This window comes from Oryctolagus cuniculus, chromosome 21, assembly GCF_964237555.1.
Source record: "Oryctolagus cuniculus chromosome 21, mOryCun1.1, whole genome shotgun sequence".
In the NCBI taxonomy this organism is placed as follows: Eukaryota; Metazoa; Chordata; class Mammalia; order Lagomorpha; family Leporidae; genus Oryctolagus; species Oryctolagus cuniculus.
In genome coordinates this window covers 16,491,166-16,507,058 of record NC_091452.1, presented here as the reverse complement: position 1 = coordinate 16,507,058, position 15,893 = coordinate 16,491,166, and the positions used below count along the sequence as shown (strand labels likewise).

Below are 15,893 nucleotides of genomic sequence, written 5' to 3'. Positions count from 1 at the left end.
CCAGAACTTGAACAGGCACCCATATGGGATGCCAGCACTGCAGGCCACAGCTTTAACTGGTTGAGCCACAAGTGCCAGCCCTTACAGATATCTCTTGTTTGGAAGATTGCTGGTCTCCCTGTACCCATTGCCATGACTTCCAATCCATCCTGTTATTTTTGTGTGTAACCTGCTAGTCAATGGGCCATTTGGATCTATTTCTGTCTTACCTTTTGCTCCCCTGAATACACACTATCATATTCCTCTAGAAAAGTAAGACTCTATGGCCTGGCGTGGTGATGTAGCAGGTAAAGCTGCCGCCTGCAGTGCTGGCATCCCATATGGGTGCCGGTTTGAGTCCCAGCTGCTCCACTTCCAATCCAGTTCTCTGCTATAGTCTGGGAAAGCAGTAGAAGATGGCGCAAGTCCTTGGGCCCCTGCACCTATGTGGGAGACTCGGAAGAAGCTCCTGGCTCCTGGCTTTGGATCAGTCCAGATCCAATCACTGTAGCCATCTGGGGAGTAAACCATCGGATGGAAGACCTCCTCTCTCTCTCTCTCTCTCTCTCTCTCTCTCTCTCTGCCTCTCTGTAGCTCTGCCTTTCAAATAAATAAAGAAATATTTTTTAAAAAGAAAGGAAAACTAAGACTGTAACTCCAAAATCGTTCAGGGATAATGTAATTTTTATAAAAATTTTATTTATTTGAGATGCAGAGAGATACAGAAGAGCTCTTGGTCTATCCACTGGTTCATTCCCCAAATAACCACAAAAGCTCTGGGGCTAAGGTTGGGCCTAGGCCAAAGCCGGGAGCCAGGAACTCAATCCTGCATCCCTCTTGTGGGTGGCAACTTCATCCATCACCATTTCCTCCCAGGGTATGCATTAGCAGGAAGGAAGCGTCAAGAGCTGGAGACTGGTATTGAACCCATGAATCCAATATGATACACTGCATCATAACTGGTAAACCAAGCATCAGCTCAGGATAATGTAGATTTTTTTTTTTTACATAAGGATCTACTAAGTCACAGGAGAGGACCTACACAGTAATTATCCTGTACTCTTCTTATACTGTCCCCTTAGTTATTTCTCACTTTTTCTAAGTTCCCCCACAATGGCACTGCCACATCTCTCCTCCCCTCCACTGTCACTCCATTTCCTTCCTACTCTCCTGCAGCTGTCGGCTGGTCAAATTAGCTCTGTCTCCTTCCCTTCTCCATTTCTCCAATCCATCAGCTGCCATTTCCTACTGAGACAGTCTCATCCCATTATAACCCTTTAAAACCCTTCAGTTTACTCATTGCCTCAACAGAATTGATTTCCACAACAAGGCCTACCAGGCCTTGCAAGTCCCAGCCCCAGCCCCTTCTCCCTAACTTCCCTACAGGAACTCGCGACTCCAGTCACAGTGTAGCCAAGCTGTCTTCTGTCTGGGTTACCATTCCTGCTGTCCTTTTTGTCTGAAACCTCCTTCCCTTCTTTCCTCTGCTTAACTCCTGCTGGTCCTACAAACTCAACCTAAAGATCTCCTTCTAGGAATCTTCTATAGAATCTCTAAGTCTGCGTTAGGAGGTCCTCCAGTGTGGTTTCAAGCAGCTTCCCCTTATCACAACTGTATCCCACACGAGGGTGTGTCAGCAACATGTATAGACAACTTGAGGACAGTTACATTACTTTGTGTCCTGGGCTTCACACAGAGCAAAAATTTGAGAATGTAGTAAGTGATGTCGAGTAACTAGAGGAAAAAAAGCTCAAAAGGACGTTCCTGCCTAGTGTATGGCCTTAGTAGAGAATGCAGCCCATGAACCCTCTGAGCATTAAGTGATAATCTTGGCCTCCTTTGTGTTCTTTTTTGACAGGCAGAGTTAGTGAGAGAGAGAGAAAGAGAGAAAGGTCTTCCTTCCGTTGGTTCACCCCCCAAGTGGCGCTGCGCCAATCCAAAGCCAGGAGCCAGGTGTTTCCTCCTGGTCTCCCATGCAGGTGCAGGGCCCAAGCACTCAGGCCATCCTCCACTGCACTCCCGGGCCACAGCAGAGAGCTAGACTGGAAGAGGAGCAACCGGGACGGAATCCAGTGCCCGGACCTTGACTAGAACCCGGTGTGCCGGCGCTGCAGGTAGAGGATTAGCCTAGTGAGCCATGGCACCGGCTTCCTTTGTGTTCTAACCTGTGAAGGTCTTCACCTGGGCTCAAAGGAACAAACTCCACCTTTGGAATTGTGTGGAGGATCCTAAAAGCTCCCAACAATTTAGCTGTGCTTGTCCTAATCCAGTAAGTCTGTGTTTGCCATGTCCCCACATCTAGGTGCCACATTTTCTAGGTTTGGGAACTGAACCCCTTTGGAGATAACATGCTGCAGGACCTTGCACACTACAAGATGAATCACTACAATCAGCACGGAGTCTTCCACCTAACAGAGTCCTATTGGTCACTTAGCTGACTCCTCTCCCAGTTGTTTCTGGCAGCACTTTTTTCTTTTTATCTTTGCAAGCAACAATTGCATAAGAATGGCAGGACTCAGACAATGGCATTAACACACCTAAACACATCCCCCAAAATGAGGAAATGAGGGGGTATCTGGACTGCAGGATGCCTCTGGGATAAGTAAGTTCCTATAAGGCTGAGTTCTTAGATTCAAGGTCATACTTAGCCAGGGCTCTTTCCTGCTTGCCTTCTGAAGCCTAGGAGAGAATAGCTACAGGCATTACACAATCCAGAATATGATGGTCCTGGTTTACTTTAGAAATCATTTATGCCGGTGCCGCGGCTCACTAGGCTAATCCTCCGCCTTGCAGCGCTGGCACACCGGGTTCTAGTCCCGGTCGGGGTGCCAGATTCTGTCCCGGTTGCCCCTCTTCACAGCTCTTCCCGCTGTGGCCAGGGAAGGCAGTGGAGGATGGCCCAAGTGCTTGGGCCCTGCACCCCATGGGAGACCAGGAGAAGCACCTGGCTCCTGCCTTCGGATCAGCGCGGTGCGCCGGCCGCAGCGGGCCAGCTGTGGTGGCTATTGGAGGGTGAACCAACGGCAAAAGGAAGACCTTTCTCTCTGTGTCTCTCACTGTCCACTCTGCCTGTCAAAAAAAAAAAAATCATTTATTTTGTTTTATTCCAGTTACAAAAGAAGTACTTGACAATTTGATAAGCACAAAAAAGAGAAATAAAATAAGTAAAAATATAGAAATCAATACCATTAAGAGGTATCTCCACAAACATTTGGAAGGTTATTTTCTTCTATGCTTTTTTGTTTCAAACAATGAATACACTCACACAAACAAATGTATGTATGTGCAAATATATCCTTTTGTATAGGACTGCGATAATATTGTATACATTTTTAAAACATTTAAATTATTTATTTTTATTTATATATTTTATGTATTTTTTAAATTTTAAAGGAAGAGAGACAGAGAGAGACCATCAGACAAAGAGAGATCTTCCACCCATTGGTTCATTCCCCAAATGTCTGCAATGGGTGGGGCTGGTCAGGAGCCCAGAACTCAACCCAGGTCTCCCACATGGGCAGCAGGGACCCCAGTACTTGAGCCATCACCTGCTGCCTCCCAAGATGCACATTAGCAGGGAGCTGGAATTGGAAGCACAGCTGGGACTCAAACCTGGAGACCCGTGATATTGTATAAAAATTTCTTTGAGAATATGAAAATGAAGCATTGCTGCTCTAACAATCAACTCTAAAGTGAAAGTTGCCATTTAAATACCATTTAATAATTATTTGAGCGGCAGAGAGACAGAGATAGACACAGAGGGAGCTCCCACCCACTGGTTTACTCTGCAAATGCCTGCAAGGGCCAGGGCTGGGGCAACTGGAGCCGGGGTGGGGGGTGCACACGGCAAGGTCTCCTATGCAGGTGGCAAAAGCCCAAATACTGAAGCCATCGCTGCTGCCTCCCAGTCTGTCTTAGCAGGAAGCTGGAATTGGGAGCAGAGCCAGGTATCTGAACAAAAGCACTCTGCAAACAGCACCCTAACTGCTAGGATCAACACTCATCCCTAAATACCACCATTCATACGTGATGAGAGAGACAGAGACAGACGTATCTCCTACAGACTGGTTCGCTGGGGAGTAGACGCAGAAGCCAGGAGCCTTGGAACTCAGTCACTCCTACATGAACGGCTGGGGCCCAAGTACTTGGACCATCAGCTGCTGCCTCCTAGGGTGTGCATGACTAAGAAGCGGGAATGAGGAGAGCAGCCCGGACTCGAACCCAGGCACTCCGATACGGGATGCGGACGCCCCCGCAGCCGCTTAACCACTGCGCCAATGCCCGCCCCAGAGTGTTCCTTTCCGCTATGACAAATGTCCTAGATTCTCCTCTGATGCGAGTCCCGTTTACCACACGTTCCCGGGTTTAATTCTCTGCATGTGGAAAAGTCAAGGCGGGAGCCCATCTTAAGTGCTCAGACCGGACGGCGGGGCTGTGGGTTCCAATCCTGACCCCTCTGGGACCTCTGTTCTCTCCCCCTGTCACACCGCGGTCCTTTCATCCTGTGTCAGGATTAAAAGCGCCAAAAGCCAGGCGCTCTCCAGAGACGGTCCTGACAGAAAAAGTATGCGTCCATCACTTCCTCATCTCCGGTAAACTCGCGAGTCCAAAAGCTAAATGGGGACCGCGGGGCTCGGAGGGCTACTGACCTGAGGCTGAGGGCCGCTGTGAGGACAGCTGAGGGGTCAGCCTGCCGCCCCGGCCTCCTTCCCTCCGGCGCCCCGCACGCAGAGTGACAGCCGCCGGCCGGCCGTGTGCGCGCCCCCTCAGCTCAGTGAGCGCTCACAAAAGCCTGTGAGGTAGGCGGCGCTAGAGGGAGAAACCCAGGCTCAGGCAGCCCAAGTCACTTGCCCAGGCCCACGCAGCAGGCGACGGAGCAGGGTACGGGACGCCCTGGGCCGGTCGGCACCTACAGGGGGCGCCGGCCCGCGCGCACGCGCACTCGCCTCCGCCGCGTCCCCTTTAAGAGAATTCCTTTTGCCTCGGTCGACTCTGTCGCTTCCGCTCCGCGTTCCCATGATGCAGTGCGGCTGAGCGCCTCAGAGCCCGCGGGGACGCTGCGGGGGGACCCGGGCTGAGGAGGCGGCGGCGGCGGCGGCGGCGACGTGGGCTGCGGCGGGCCCGCGGCGTCGGGCGGTGCGGATGTCGGGCTGGGTGGACGAGCGCGGCGGCGAGGGCGACGGGCGCATCTACGTGGGGAACCTTCCGACTGACGTGCGCGAGAAAGACTTGGAGGACTTGTTCTACAAGTACGGCCGCATTCGCGAGATCGAGCTCAAAAACCGGCACGGCCTCGTGCCTTTCGCCTTCGTGCGCTTCGAGGACCCCCGGTGAGACCCGCCGCCTGCCCTCTTCTCCCCTCCCCCTCCGGAGTCTCCCCTCCCCCTCAGTACAGACCCCCCTCATGGCGCCCCCGGGTGGAGGAGGAGGAGGAGGCGTCCTCTCCCTCTCCCCGCGGGCTTCGGCCTGTCCTTGGCTCCGTCGTCACTTCCTTTATTATTATTTTGCTTAAAAACACACCATCTGGGCCCTTGGAGGGCCCGAGCGCGCCCGGCGCGGCCTCGGGGGGTGATACGGATGCGCGCTGCGCGCCCCGCGCCCGGGGAGGCGCCCGGAGAGGCGCCCTGAGGAGGAAGCAGCCCCCGGGCTGGGGAAGCTCGCGCCCCTGCACCGGCCCGGGGTGGGGGGGGGGGGCGCGCGTGGAGCCCGAGTCTCGCCGGCGGCTCAGCCCGGGGGGATGTGGGTGCCTCTGGAGGTCGCGGAGGGGGGTCTGTGCTGGACGGACTTGCAGCCCGGCCCCGGGGCTTCTGAAAGGCGGCGGCCCCAGGGGTAAACTTCCCCAACCGCCGGAGGGGATCTCCGCCTTCGTTCCGCTCCCCTGCTGGGGGAGGCGCTGCTGGGTCTTGAAGCCCCCAGCGCCTGGGGAGCTTTGGGTCTTTAAACTGTCCAGGGAGGGTGTCTTTGACCGTGCAAACCTTTGTGGAAAGGGAGCTTGCAGAACTGCGGGTGGTGGTTCTGGGCGTTGCGCCCGGGTTAAGTAGGAACCCGCTCTCCGTTCTCCCGTCCTCCTCTCGAGGAACCGGGAGCGCGTTCCCTCGACTGCCTCATGACCAGGAGTGGCTGCAGGGTGCCCTGCCTGCCCCAGGTGGAGGAATTGATCGGGCCGGGAGAGCGGCTGGGGACAGATGGGGAGGCGGGAGGCACCCTCAGACTCTGGCGGGCCTCATTCCTGGAGCTGGTGTCTAAACAGGAAAAGGCTGCCCCTCTTGGTGCTCACGTGTTTTCTTGAACAGTCGCTATCTGTCAAGTACCATTCAGTGTGATCTTTAGCATTTTCAGTAATCTATGAGTTACATACAATAAACCACACTTTACAAGAAGAAGAAATTAAGGATTTAATTGTTAATAAAAGGAACTAGCATGGGATCAAGATCAGACGTGAACTCCCTGTTCTGCCCTTGGAATACAAACTTACTGTGTGGTATGCTACATTGTCATTTTCCCCTCATTCCTTTCATAAAAGAAAAGCTCTTTTTAATATCTCCAGATGCCAAGTTTCAAGCAAAGCACTGTACACGAAGTATCTTGTTTACATTTTGCAGTAACCCTGTGGGATAGGCATTCTACTTAGATTACACATAAAAACTTGATTAAACACAACTACTAGGAGGTAGAAGAATATTCAATCTAAAGAGGTTGGGGTTGTGTTGCAGTTGCTGCTGCTTGAGACTCTTTTTTCTTTTTAATTTGTGAGGCAGAGTTACAGAGAGATGGACAGGCAGAGAGAGAGGTCTTCCATCTGCTGGTTCACTCCCCAAATGGCCACAATGGCCAAGCTGGGCCAGTCCGAAGCCGGGAGCCAGGAGCTTCCTCTGGGTCTCCCATGCAGGTGCAAGGGCCCCTTCATCGTAAGTGGAGGACCCAGCCTCAAACCAGTGCCCATATGGTATACCAGCAGCACAGGCAGATGCTAAACCTAGTACACCACAGTGCCCACCCCTGCTTGCTTGGGACTCTTGCATCCTACATTGGAGTGCCAGTTCAAGTCGCAGCTGTGCTTTTTTTTTCTTTTTCTTTTTCTTTTTTTAAGATTTATTTGAAAGGCAGGGTGATAATGAGAAAAGGAATGGAAGAGATTGTACATCTGCTGGTTCACTCCCCAAATGGCTACAATATCCAGGGCTGAGTCTGGCCCAAACCGGGAGCTGAGAACTCCATCCAGGTCTCCCACATGGGTGGCTAGGACCCAGGTAATTGGACCATCTTCTGCTGCTTTCCCAGGGTCGTTAGCAGGGAACTAGACTTGAAGTGGAGCAGCTGAGACTTAAGTGGTTTTCTGTTATGCAATGCCTGCGCAGGCGGCAGCTTAACTTGCCATGCCACAATACCAGCTCCTGCTCTGTTAAATAGCCAGCTCCCTGCTAATGTACCTAAAAAGACAGCAGAAGATGACCCAAGTGATTGGGACCTTGCCACCTTCATATAAGACCAAGATGGCGTTCTTGGTTCTTGTCTTTGTTCTGACCCAGCTTTGACTGTGGAGGGCATTTGAGGAGTGAAGGAGCGAATGACAGATCTCTTTCTCTGTGTCTCCCTTTCTTCTGTCAAATAAATAATTGAATCTTTAAAACAAAAATGAAGTCCACTCTTAAGCCCTCGCCGCTGCATCCTTCCTCCATACTTTATGAGTCAGGGTTGGGGCCTTTGCTGGGTGTAGTAAGTTAAGCCTCCTTCTGCAGTGCTGGCATCCCATATGGGTGCCATTTCGAATCCTGGCTGCTCGTCTTCCGATCCAGCTCTCTACTTATGGCCTGAGAAAGCAGTGGAAGGTGGCCCAGGTGCCTGGGCCCTGGTACCCACATGGGAGACCTGGAAGAAGCTCCTGGCTCCTGGCTTTGATCCAGCTCAGGCAACTGTGGCTATTTGGGGAATGAACCAGCAGATGAAAGACCTCTCTGTCTCTCTCCTTCTCTCTCTCTTTCTCTCTCTCTCTCCCCCTCTTACACTGCCTCTCAAATACATAAAAAATCTTCAAAAAAGAGTCAGGGTTACACTAGATGTCCTGTTGCCATGCTCCTGGAACCTCATAAGCAGTTTTGTACCTATAACACTGAATAATGCCCTCATTAGCACATTCAGCTCTACTCGTCCACCCAATCTTCAAAGCCATTTTAGATTATGAACTTGACATTCCTAACTGTCCTAGAGCCCTAGGAAACACTTAAAGTAACTATCCAATGTTAATCTCTTTCAGCAAAATTGTACACAGAGACTGGTTTTTGACAACTCAATTCTTCAAACCTTGCTGAAAAGGTACACTTAAGAGAGTTCCAGGGGGCCAATGCTGTGGCACAGTGGGTTAAAGCCCTGGCCTGCAGTGTCGGCATCCCATATAGGCGCCAGTTTAAGTCCTGGCTGCTCCACTTCCCATCCAGCTCTCTGCTGTGGCCTGGGAAAGCAGTGGAAGATGGGCCCCTGCACCTGTGTGGGAGACCTGGAAAGAAGCTCGTGGCTCAGCTCAGCTCTGGCCGTTGCAGTCATTTGGGGAGTGAACCAGTGGGTGGAAGACATCTCTCTCTCTACCTCTCTCTGTGGCTTTTATAAATAAATAAATCTTTTTAAAAAGAGAGAGAGTTTCATACACTCATTTGCATTTGTTTTGAGCTCACTTTTTAAATGGGTTTTTCTTTCTATAGGAGTTAAGATGCTAGGCTTTAAAAGAACATTAAAGGGTTAAAGTATGGTATGTGTTCTGAGAAATTGCTCTTAACGTTAGATAAACTCTGGTTTATTAGCACAATCATGTCAACAGTTTTCTGGTTTAGCCCTTTTATAAGTACTGTTTCTTCATTTGTTATTTTTCTTTATAAAGATTTATTTATTTCGGCCGGCGCCGCGGCTCACTGGGCTAATCCTCCGCCTAGCGGCGCCGGCACACCGGGTTCTAGTCCCGGTTGGGGCGCCGGATTCTGTCCCGGTTGCCCCTCTTCCAGGCCAGCTCTCTGCTGTGGCCAGGAAGTGCAGTGGAGGATGGCCCAGGTGCTTGGGCCCTGCACCCCATGGGAGACCAGGAAAAGCACCTGGCTCCTGGCTCCTGCCATCGGATCAGCGCGGTGCGCCAGCCGCAGCGTGCCGGCCGCGGCGGCCATTGGAGGGTGAACCAACGGCAAAAGGAAGACCTTCCTCTCTGTCTCTCCCTCTCACTGTCCACTCTGCCTGTCAAAAAAAAAAAAAAAAAAGATTTATTTATTTGAATGGCAGAGTTAGATCTTTCATCTACTGGTTTACTTCCCAAATGGCCTCAACGCACAGGGCTGGGCCAGGCTGAAGCCAGGAAGCCCAGAGTTTCTTCCAAGTTTCCTGTGTGGTTGTAGGAGCCCGAGCACTTAAGCTGTGTTCCACTGCCTTCCCAGGCATATTAGCAGGGAGCTGGATTGGAAATGGAGCTGCCAGGACTCAAACCAGTGCCCATATGGGATACTGGCATTTCAGGTAGTGGCTTAACTCACTGTTCCACAGCACTGGCCCCCATTGGTTATCATTTCATACCTAGAAAACCCTGTATGTTACAGCTGTGACATTTAATTCCGGTATCATGAAAGATCTTCAAACCAAAGCAAAAGTACACCAAGATCCTGTTTTTGTTTGTTTTTCTTCTCATTCTGGCTTTCCCTGTTATTATGTCCTTCACTGGGAAGTCATTTAGCCTCCTGGGCAGCACTAACTCTAAACTTTTCTTTGCAGAGATGCTGAGGATGCAATTTATGGAAGGAATGGTTATGATTATGGCCAATGTCGGCTTCGTGTGGAGTTCCCCAGGACTTACGGAGGTCGGGGCGGGTGGCCCCGTGGTGGGAGGAACGGGCCGCCTACAAGAAGATCTGATTTCCGAGTTCTTGTTTCAGGTAATTTCCTTTCAAATTGAATAAGATGGTGCATGTAAAATACTTAGCACAGAAGCTGGCCTCCAGGAAGTGTTGCGTGTTACACTCAGTGCATGGGATTCTAGGGCTCTCTGTGCTAGCTTGTGCACAGTGACAGTGTGAAGCTCTATCCAGGGAGGCAGGTATCCTGCAAGTGAAATCTCACTGTTGTGCGGCCTTCAAAGAACATGCTTTTTATAAAGAGGTTTTCTCATAAAGTGGTGAAGAGAGAAGCTGATGACAAAACCTTGTGAGCAGGAGTTCCAAAGATGCTTCCTTTCGAATGGACCTTGGTGTGAGACTTGCTGGAAGGGTATTCCAGGAGCCAGTTCTGAGTAACTTTACCCAGTCTTAGATCTTAAAAAGGCCAGAGTTTGTTGTGATTTCTGAATTTTATTAAGAAAAGCAAAAGCCTCATGACTTCTAGAGTCTTGGGGATTGTATTGGAAAGTATAGAATATTTCTGTCTAGGGTTTACATGTGATGAAATGTTACGCTCAGAGGTTTGTGTGTCTTTGAAATATTAACGCACTAGTAAAGACCTGGGGCCTTCTGGCCATTGCAGGGGAGTTTAGGGCCTCGTGGAGTAAAATGTATTAAGCAGCCTGGCATCTTTTTAAGATGTGAATGTCAACAATCACAGCAGATTCCAATGTACTTAAGAGTGATACTGCCTATCTTGTGTCCCCTTGTAATTTTTAACCCTAGAACTCTATTCCCTCCTTCAGGATGTCATACGTTATCTTTTTTTCTCTCCATGCTGCTCTGAAATCCTGCTTAGAAAACTTTTAGGAAATGGCTGCAGTCCTGAGCTGTGAGCGGTAAACACAGCCTTTGAAAGCAGGAGCACATTTCCCTTTCATGACATCAGGTAGGGTTGTATGACTCCTGACTAGTTCTAGCATCTGAGTATTACCTTTCCCTCACTGTATTGAAGAATTTGCTGATCTCTTAAGAGGTACTTTGTCTAGTTTGTCAGTCATTCACACCTGCAAGAAAGCAAACTCTGTAGATTTTTGTTACTGTTACCTTCAGACATATTTTGGTATTTCCTTGGCTTGTTTCAGACTTCCCATATCCTGGGAAATCCAGTCAGGCAAGAAATAACTGGTACTGATAAATCTCATAATGGAAAAAATTGGAACTCAAAGTCTTAGGGGTTTGTATTGATTGTGAAGGACAAAGAAATAGGCTGTGAACTCAGAGATACTAAAACTGTAACACGATGGACTTCTTGCTATGTTGGAAAGGCTTGATCTCTGGAATACTAGCTTAGGACCAGTTTTTAAAAGTGGTTTACCACTTAATGTTTGATGTTCTTCTCTGGTTTCATGTCCCTTATCAAGATTTGTGATTTGGGGACCCTCAGGATTTAAGTAATTCACAGAGAAAGGATTGCTGGCTCTTAACAGGGCAGTTAACATGGCTAAAAGAAATGGGCTCTTCTCTTGTGTTCTCCATGTCTAGGACTTCCTCCATCAGGCAGCTGGCAGGACCTAAAAGATCATATGCGAGAAGCTGGGGATGTCTGTTATGCAGATGTGCAGAAGGATGGAATGGGGATGGTTGAATATCTTAGAAAGGAAGACATGGAATATGCCCTGCGTAAACTGGATGACACCAAGTTCCGCTCTCATGAGGTGGGTTCCTATGTTGTTTAGGAGCTTGTACTCAGTTCACTGTACCTGAACCTGACCTATAAGAAGTAGCAATAGGCCATGTGTTTGCCATGTGATGACCTCCTCATAGTACCATTAAGAATCTCTCCTGGGCCGGCGCCGCGGCTCACTAGGCTAATCCTCCGCCTAGCGGCGCCGGCACACCAGGTTCTAGTCCCGGTCGGGGCGCCGGATTCTGTCCCGGCTGCCCCTCTTCCAGGCCAGCTCTCTGCTGTGGCCCGGGAGTGCAGTGGAGGATGGCCCAAGTGCTTGGGCCCTGCACCCCATGGGAGACCAGGAAAAGCACCTGGCTCCTGGCTCCTGCCATCGGATCAGCGCGGTGCGCCGGCCGCAGCGCTGGCCGCGGCGGCCATTGGAGGGTGAACCAACGGCAAAGGAAGACCTTTCTCTCTGTCTCTCTCTCTCACTGTCCACTCTGCCTGTCAAAAAAAAAAAAAAAAAAAAAAGAATCTCTCCTGAAGTAGGTGTTTGGTCTAGCAGTTAAGATGCCACTTGGGGTGCCTGCATTCCATATTGGAGGTTCAAGTCCCAGCTCCACTTGTGTTTCCAGCGTCCTGCTAATATGCTTCCTGGGAGGCAGCAGGTAATGGCTCAAGTACTTGAGTCCTTGCTACCATGTGGAAAACCCAGATGGACTTCCCAGCTCCTGGCTTTGGCCTGGCCCAGCCCTAGCCATTGCAGTCATTTGGGAAGTTTACCAGTGGATAGGAACTCTTCTGTGTATCATTATCTCAAATAAATAAAAAATGTTAAAAGATGTCTTAAATGGACAAAGCCAAGGAATTTGCCATGTCTAAGCCCTCTAGGGTCATAGCAGAGAAGTGTACATACAGTTTTTTTGTTTTTTTTTTTTGTCCCCCCCCTCCTTTTTTGAAAGATAGGGGCAGAGAGAGATGGAGAAACAGATTTTTTTCATCTGTGGAGGTCACTCCCCAAATGCCCAGCTAGAGCTGAGCCAGGCCAAAGCCAGGGGTCAGGAACTCCAACTGGGTTTCCCACATAGGTGGCAGGGATCCATGCATTTGAGCCATCATCTGCTGCTTCTCAGGATGTACATTAGTGGAAACTGAATTGGGAGTGGAGGAGTTGGGGCTCAAATCAGGCACTCTGATGTCTTGATACAGCTGTTGTAACTGCTGTGCCAGGCACCTGCCTGATTTTTAACCTGGAGGGAGTACTGGTACAGTCTGCCATAATGGGGTGAGCTGTTTTTTAACATCACCCCTTTCCTAACTAGCTTAAACATCAATGTCCCTAAGTAAACCTAACTCTTATGGCTGTCCCTCCTCTGGGTCTAGTCTGGGCTCTGCAGGCCAATTTCATCCTTTCTAGCTAGGTATTGCTAAAAGGCTAACACTTCACTTTTGTTTCCCCAGAGTAAAAAAAAAAAAAAAAGATCATCTTTGAAACGTGCATCACTCTGGCTTTTTCTTGTAGTTGATCCCCTCACTTTTTTTTTTTTTTTTAAGATTTATTTATTTATTTGAGAGACAGAGTTACACAGAGAGAGGAGAGAGAGGTCTTCCATCCGCTGGTTCACTCCCCAATTGGCTGCAACAGCCAGAGCTGTGCCAATCCAAAGCCAGAAGCCAGGAGCTTCTTCTGGGTCTCCCACATGGGTGCAGGGGCCTGGCCATCTTCCACTGCCTTCTCAGGCCATAGCAGAGAGCTGGATCAGAAGTGGAGCAGCTAGGTCTCAAACCAGCGCCCATATGGGATGCCAGCACTTCAGGCCAGGGCGTTAACCTGCTGCAACACAAGGCTGGCCCCAGAATAGGTGTTAGTTTTATCAAATGTTTTTTCACATGAATTGACATGACCAGGAAGTAAACTTGGATTTCTTCTTTTTAAAAAAATTGGTGAGATTCACATCACATGCAAGTAGCATAACTTCTTCTCTTTTTTTTTTTTAAAGATTTATTTTATTTGAAAGTCAGAGTTACACAGAGAGAAGGAGAGGCAGAGAGAGAGAGAGAGATCTTCCATCTGCTGGTTCACTCCCCAACTGGCCGCAGTGGCCACAGCTGCACCGATCCGAAGCCAGGTGCCAGGAGCTTCTTACGAATCTCCCATGTGGGTGCAGGGGCCCAAGGACTTGGGCCATCTTCCACTGCCTTCCCAGGCCATAGCAGAGAACTGGATTGGAAGAGGAGCAGCCGGGACTCGAACCGGCACCCATATGGGATGCCGGTGCTTCAGACCAGGGCTTTAACCCACTGTGCCACAGCACAGGTTCCATCCCCTCTTTTTTTTTTTTTTTTTTTTTTTTTTGACAGGCAGAGTGGACAGAGAGAGAGAGACAGAGAGAAAGGTCTTCCTTTTCCGTTGGTTCACTTCCCAATGGCCACTGCAGCCGGCACGCTGCAGCCACTGCACCGCGCTGATCCGAAGCCAGGAGCCAGGTGTTTCTCCTGGTCTCCCATGTGGGTGTAGGGCCCAAGCACTTGGGCCATCCTCCACTGCCTTCCCGCGCCACAGCAGAGAGCTGGACTGGAAGAGGAGTGACCGGGACAGAATCCGGAGCCCCGACCGGTACTAGAACCTGGTGTGCCAGCACCGCAGGCAGAGGATTAGCCTATTGAGCCGTGGCGCCAGCCTCCCCTCACTCTTAAAACTTAGTTTTTTATTTATTTATTTATTTTTAAGATTTATTTATTTATTTGAAAGGCAGAGTTACAGAGAGGCAGAGAGAGAGACAGAGATATCTTCCATCTGCTGGCTCCCTCCCCAAATGGCCGCAGCTGCTAGAGCTGAGCCGATCCAAAGCCAGGAACCAGGATCTTCCTCTAGGTCTCCCATGTGGGTGCAAAGGTACAAGGACTCGGGCCATCTTCTGCTTTCCCAGGCCATAGCAGAGAGCTGGATTGGAAGTGGAGCAGCCAGGACTCAAACCAGTACTAATACGGGATGCTGGCAGTGCAGGTGGCGGCTTTACCCACTACCCTACAGTGCCGGCCCCAGAACTTAGTTCTTATTATCCTTCCTTTCAGGAAGGCAGCTGCTACTCTGGATCTCTCTGATTTGGGTGGTGACTCCCTTTGATGTCACTGACACCAGATGCCACTTCAGCAGTTGGACGTTGCTTTTTTCTGATTATTCTGTTGCTGTGGTGCTTGGGGAAGCCTGGGGAACACAGATCTCTGGGTTCATTTCTTTTTCTGAGAATTCGTATAATTCCTCAATTTTATGGCTTGTATGGCTTACCAGTGCTTTGGATCAGGCTGTCCTCTAGGACTTCAATTTGTAGCATGAAGAGAACAGCACTTTGACCTGTAAGGGTAAATTCAGTGACTTTGACCTAATGTGAGAACGCCTCTGGCTTCTTCGACCTTAGCATCTTAGGATGTTGCCTGCGGGCCTGTAGGGCCTGGAGAAAGGCCAGCCTAGACATGACTCCTTGTTTGCTTATGAATTGCTTGGCTGAGCTGCTATTCTGAATCTTGGATCCTCCAGTGTGAAATGTTCACATAACAGCAAGTCCCAAGACCTGCCAGGAAGCTGACCTGTAACATCTAGAGCATGCAGCCCAGCTCCTGAACCCTGGGAGGTATTGAATACATTAGCTGCTTCAAACATATCCCCAAGTTGCCATTTACTAATTTGTATAGCCTTTTGCAAATGATATAACTTAAATCTTTATTTTTCATAATTCTTGAAATAGAATAGTATCTATTTCATAATGTTGAGATGGTTTAATGAGGTAACACTGTGCCAGGCACAGAGTAAGTGCTCAATACTGACATATCTTTTTGTTTGAATTTCAGGGTGAGACTTCCTACATCCGAGTTTATCCTGAGAGAAGCACCAGCTATGGCTATTCACGGTCTCGGTCTGGTTCAAGGGGCCGTGACTCTCCATACCAAAGCAGGGGTTCCCCACACTACTTCTCTCCTTTCAGACCCTACTGAGACAGGTGATGGGAGTTTTTTCTTTATTTTTTAGATGAACTGAGCTGCTTTGTGCTCAGAATCTACATTCCAGATTGATGATTTAGTGGCTTAGGAAATTTTTTTAATTTTTTTTTAAGGAAATAAAAAACTTACATAATTTCTACCAGGGCCATATTAGCAGTGAAATGTTTTAAACTGCAGAAATTGTGGTTTTGGTTCAGAAACAAGTTGTATATTTTTCACCCCCCAATTATGGGAAAAAAAAAATCAGTGCTGTGTCTTTGTGGGTTGCTCTGCTATGGAGATCAGCAGTTACTGTGACTGAGTGGGCCCATTCTGTTTAGAAATATATTTTAAACGTTTGGTAATTGACATGTGTGGTTGTCCTTAATTAAGTTAATGGATTTCATCAAACAGGCACA

The 15,893-nt window shown here is 49.3% G+C and overlaps 2 protein-coding genes across 2 annotated transcripts in view; one reads left to right on the top strand and one right to left on the bottom strand.

Moving 5' to 3' along the window:
* Window positions 1-4,912, bottom strand: part of DYNLL1 (dynein light chain LC8-type 1) — a 28,186-nt gene extending 23,274 nt beyond the window's left edge. Inside the window, exon 1 of the mRNA XM_017349497.3 lies at window positions 4,629-4,912. The gene's annotated coding sequence lies outside the window, so the exon portion shown is untranslated. The remainder of the gene's footprint in view (window positions 1-4,628) is intronic.
* Window positions 4,913-4,987: 75 nt separating this feature from the next.
* Window positions 4,988-15,843, top strand: SRSF9 (serine and arginine rich splicing factor 9). The gene is made up of 4 exons (XM_008272302.4): window positions 4,988-5,309; window positions 9,724-9,884; window positions 11,370-11,542; window positions 15,346-15,843. Exons 1-4 carry the CDS (start codon window positions 5,122-5,124, stop codon window positions 15,487-15,489), a joined length of 666 nt encoding a protein of 221 aa, XP_008270524.2. The 5' UTR covers window positions 4,988-5,121; the 3' UTR covers window positions 15,490-15,843.
* The last annotated feature ends 50 nt before the right edge of the window (window positions 15,844-15,893 follow it).

What these genes read in the sequence shown, in the direction of transcription:
- SRSF9 (XM_008272302.4), top strand. Translation starts at nt 5,122, where the DNA reads ATGTCGGGCTGGGTGGACGAGCGCGGCGGCGAGGGCGACGGGCGCATC. An exon ending in TTTCCGAGTTCTTGTTTCAG is followed by an intron (nt 9,885 to 11,369) that starts GTAATTTCCTTT and finishes CTCCATGTCTAG; the next exon opens with GACTTCCTCCATCAGGCAGC. An exon ending in CCAAGTTCCGCTCTCATGAG is followed by an intron (nt 11,543 to 15,345) that starts GTGGGTTCCTAT and finishes TTTGAATTTCAG; the next exon opens with GGTGAGACTTCCTACATCCG.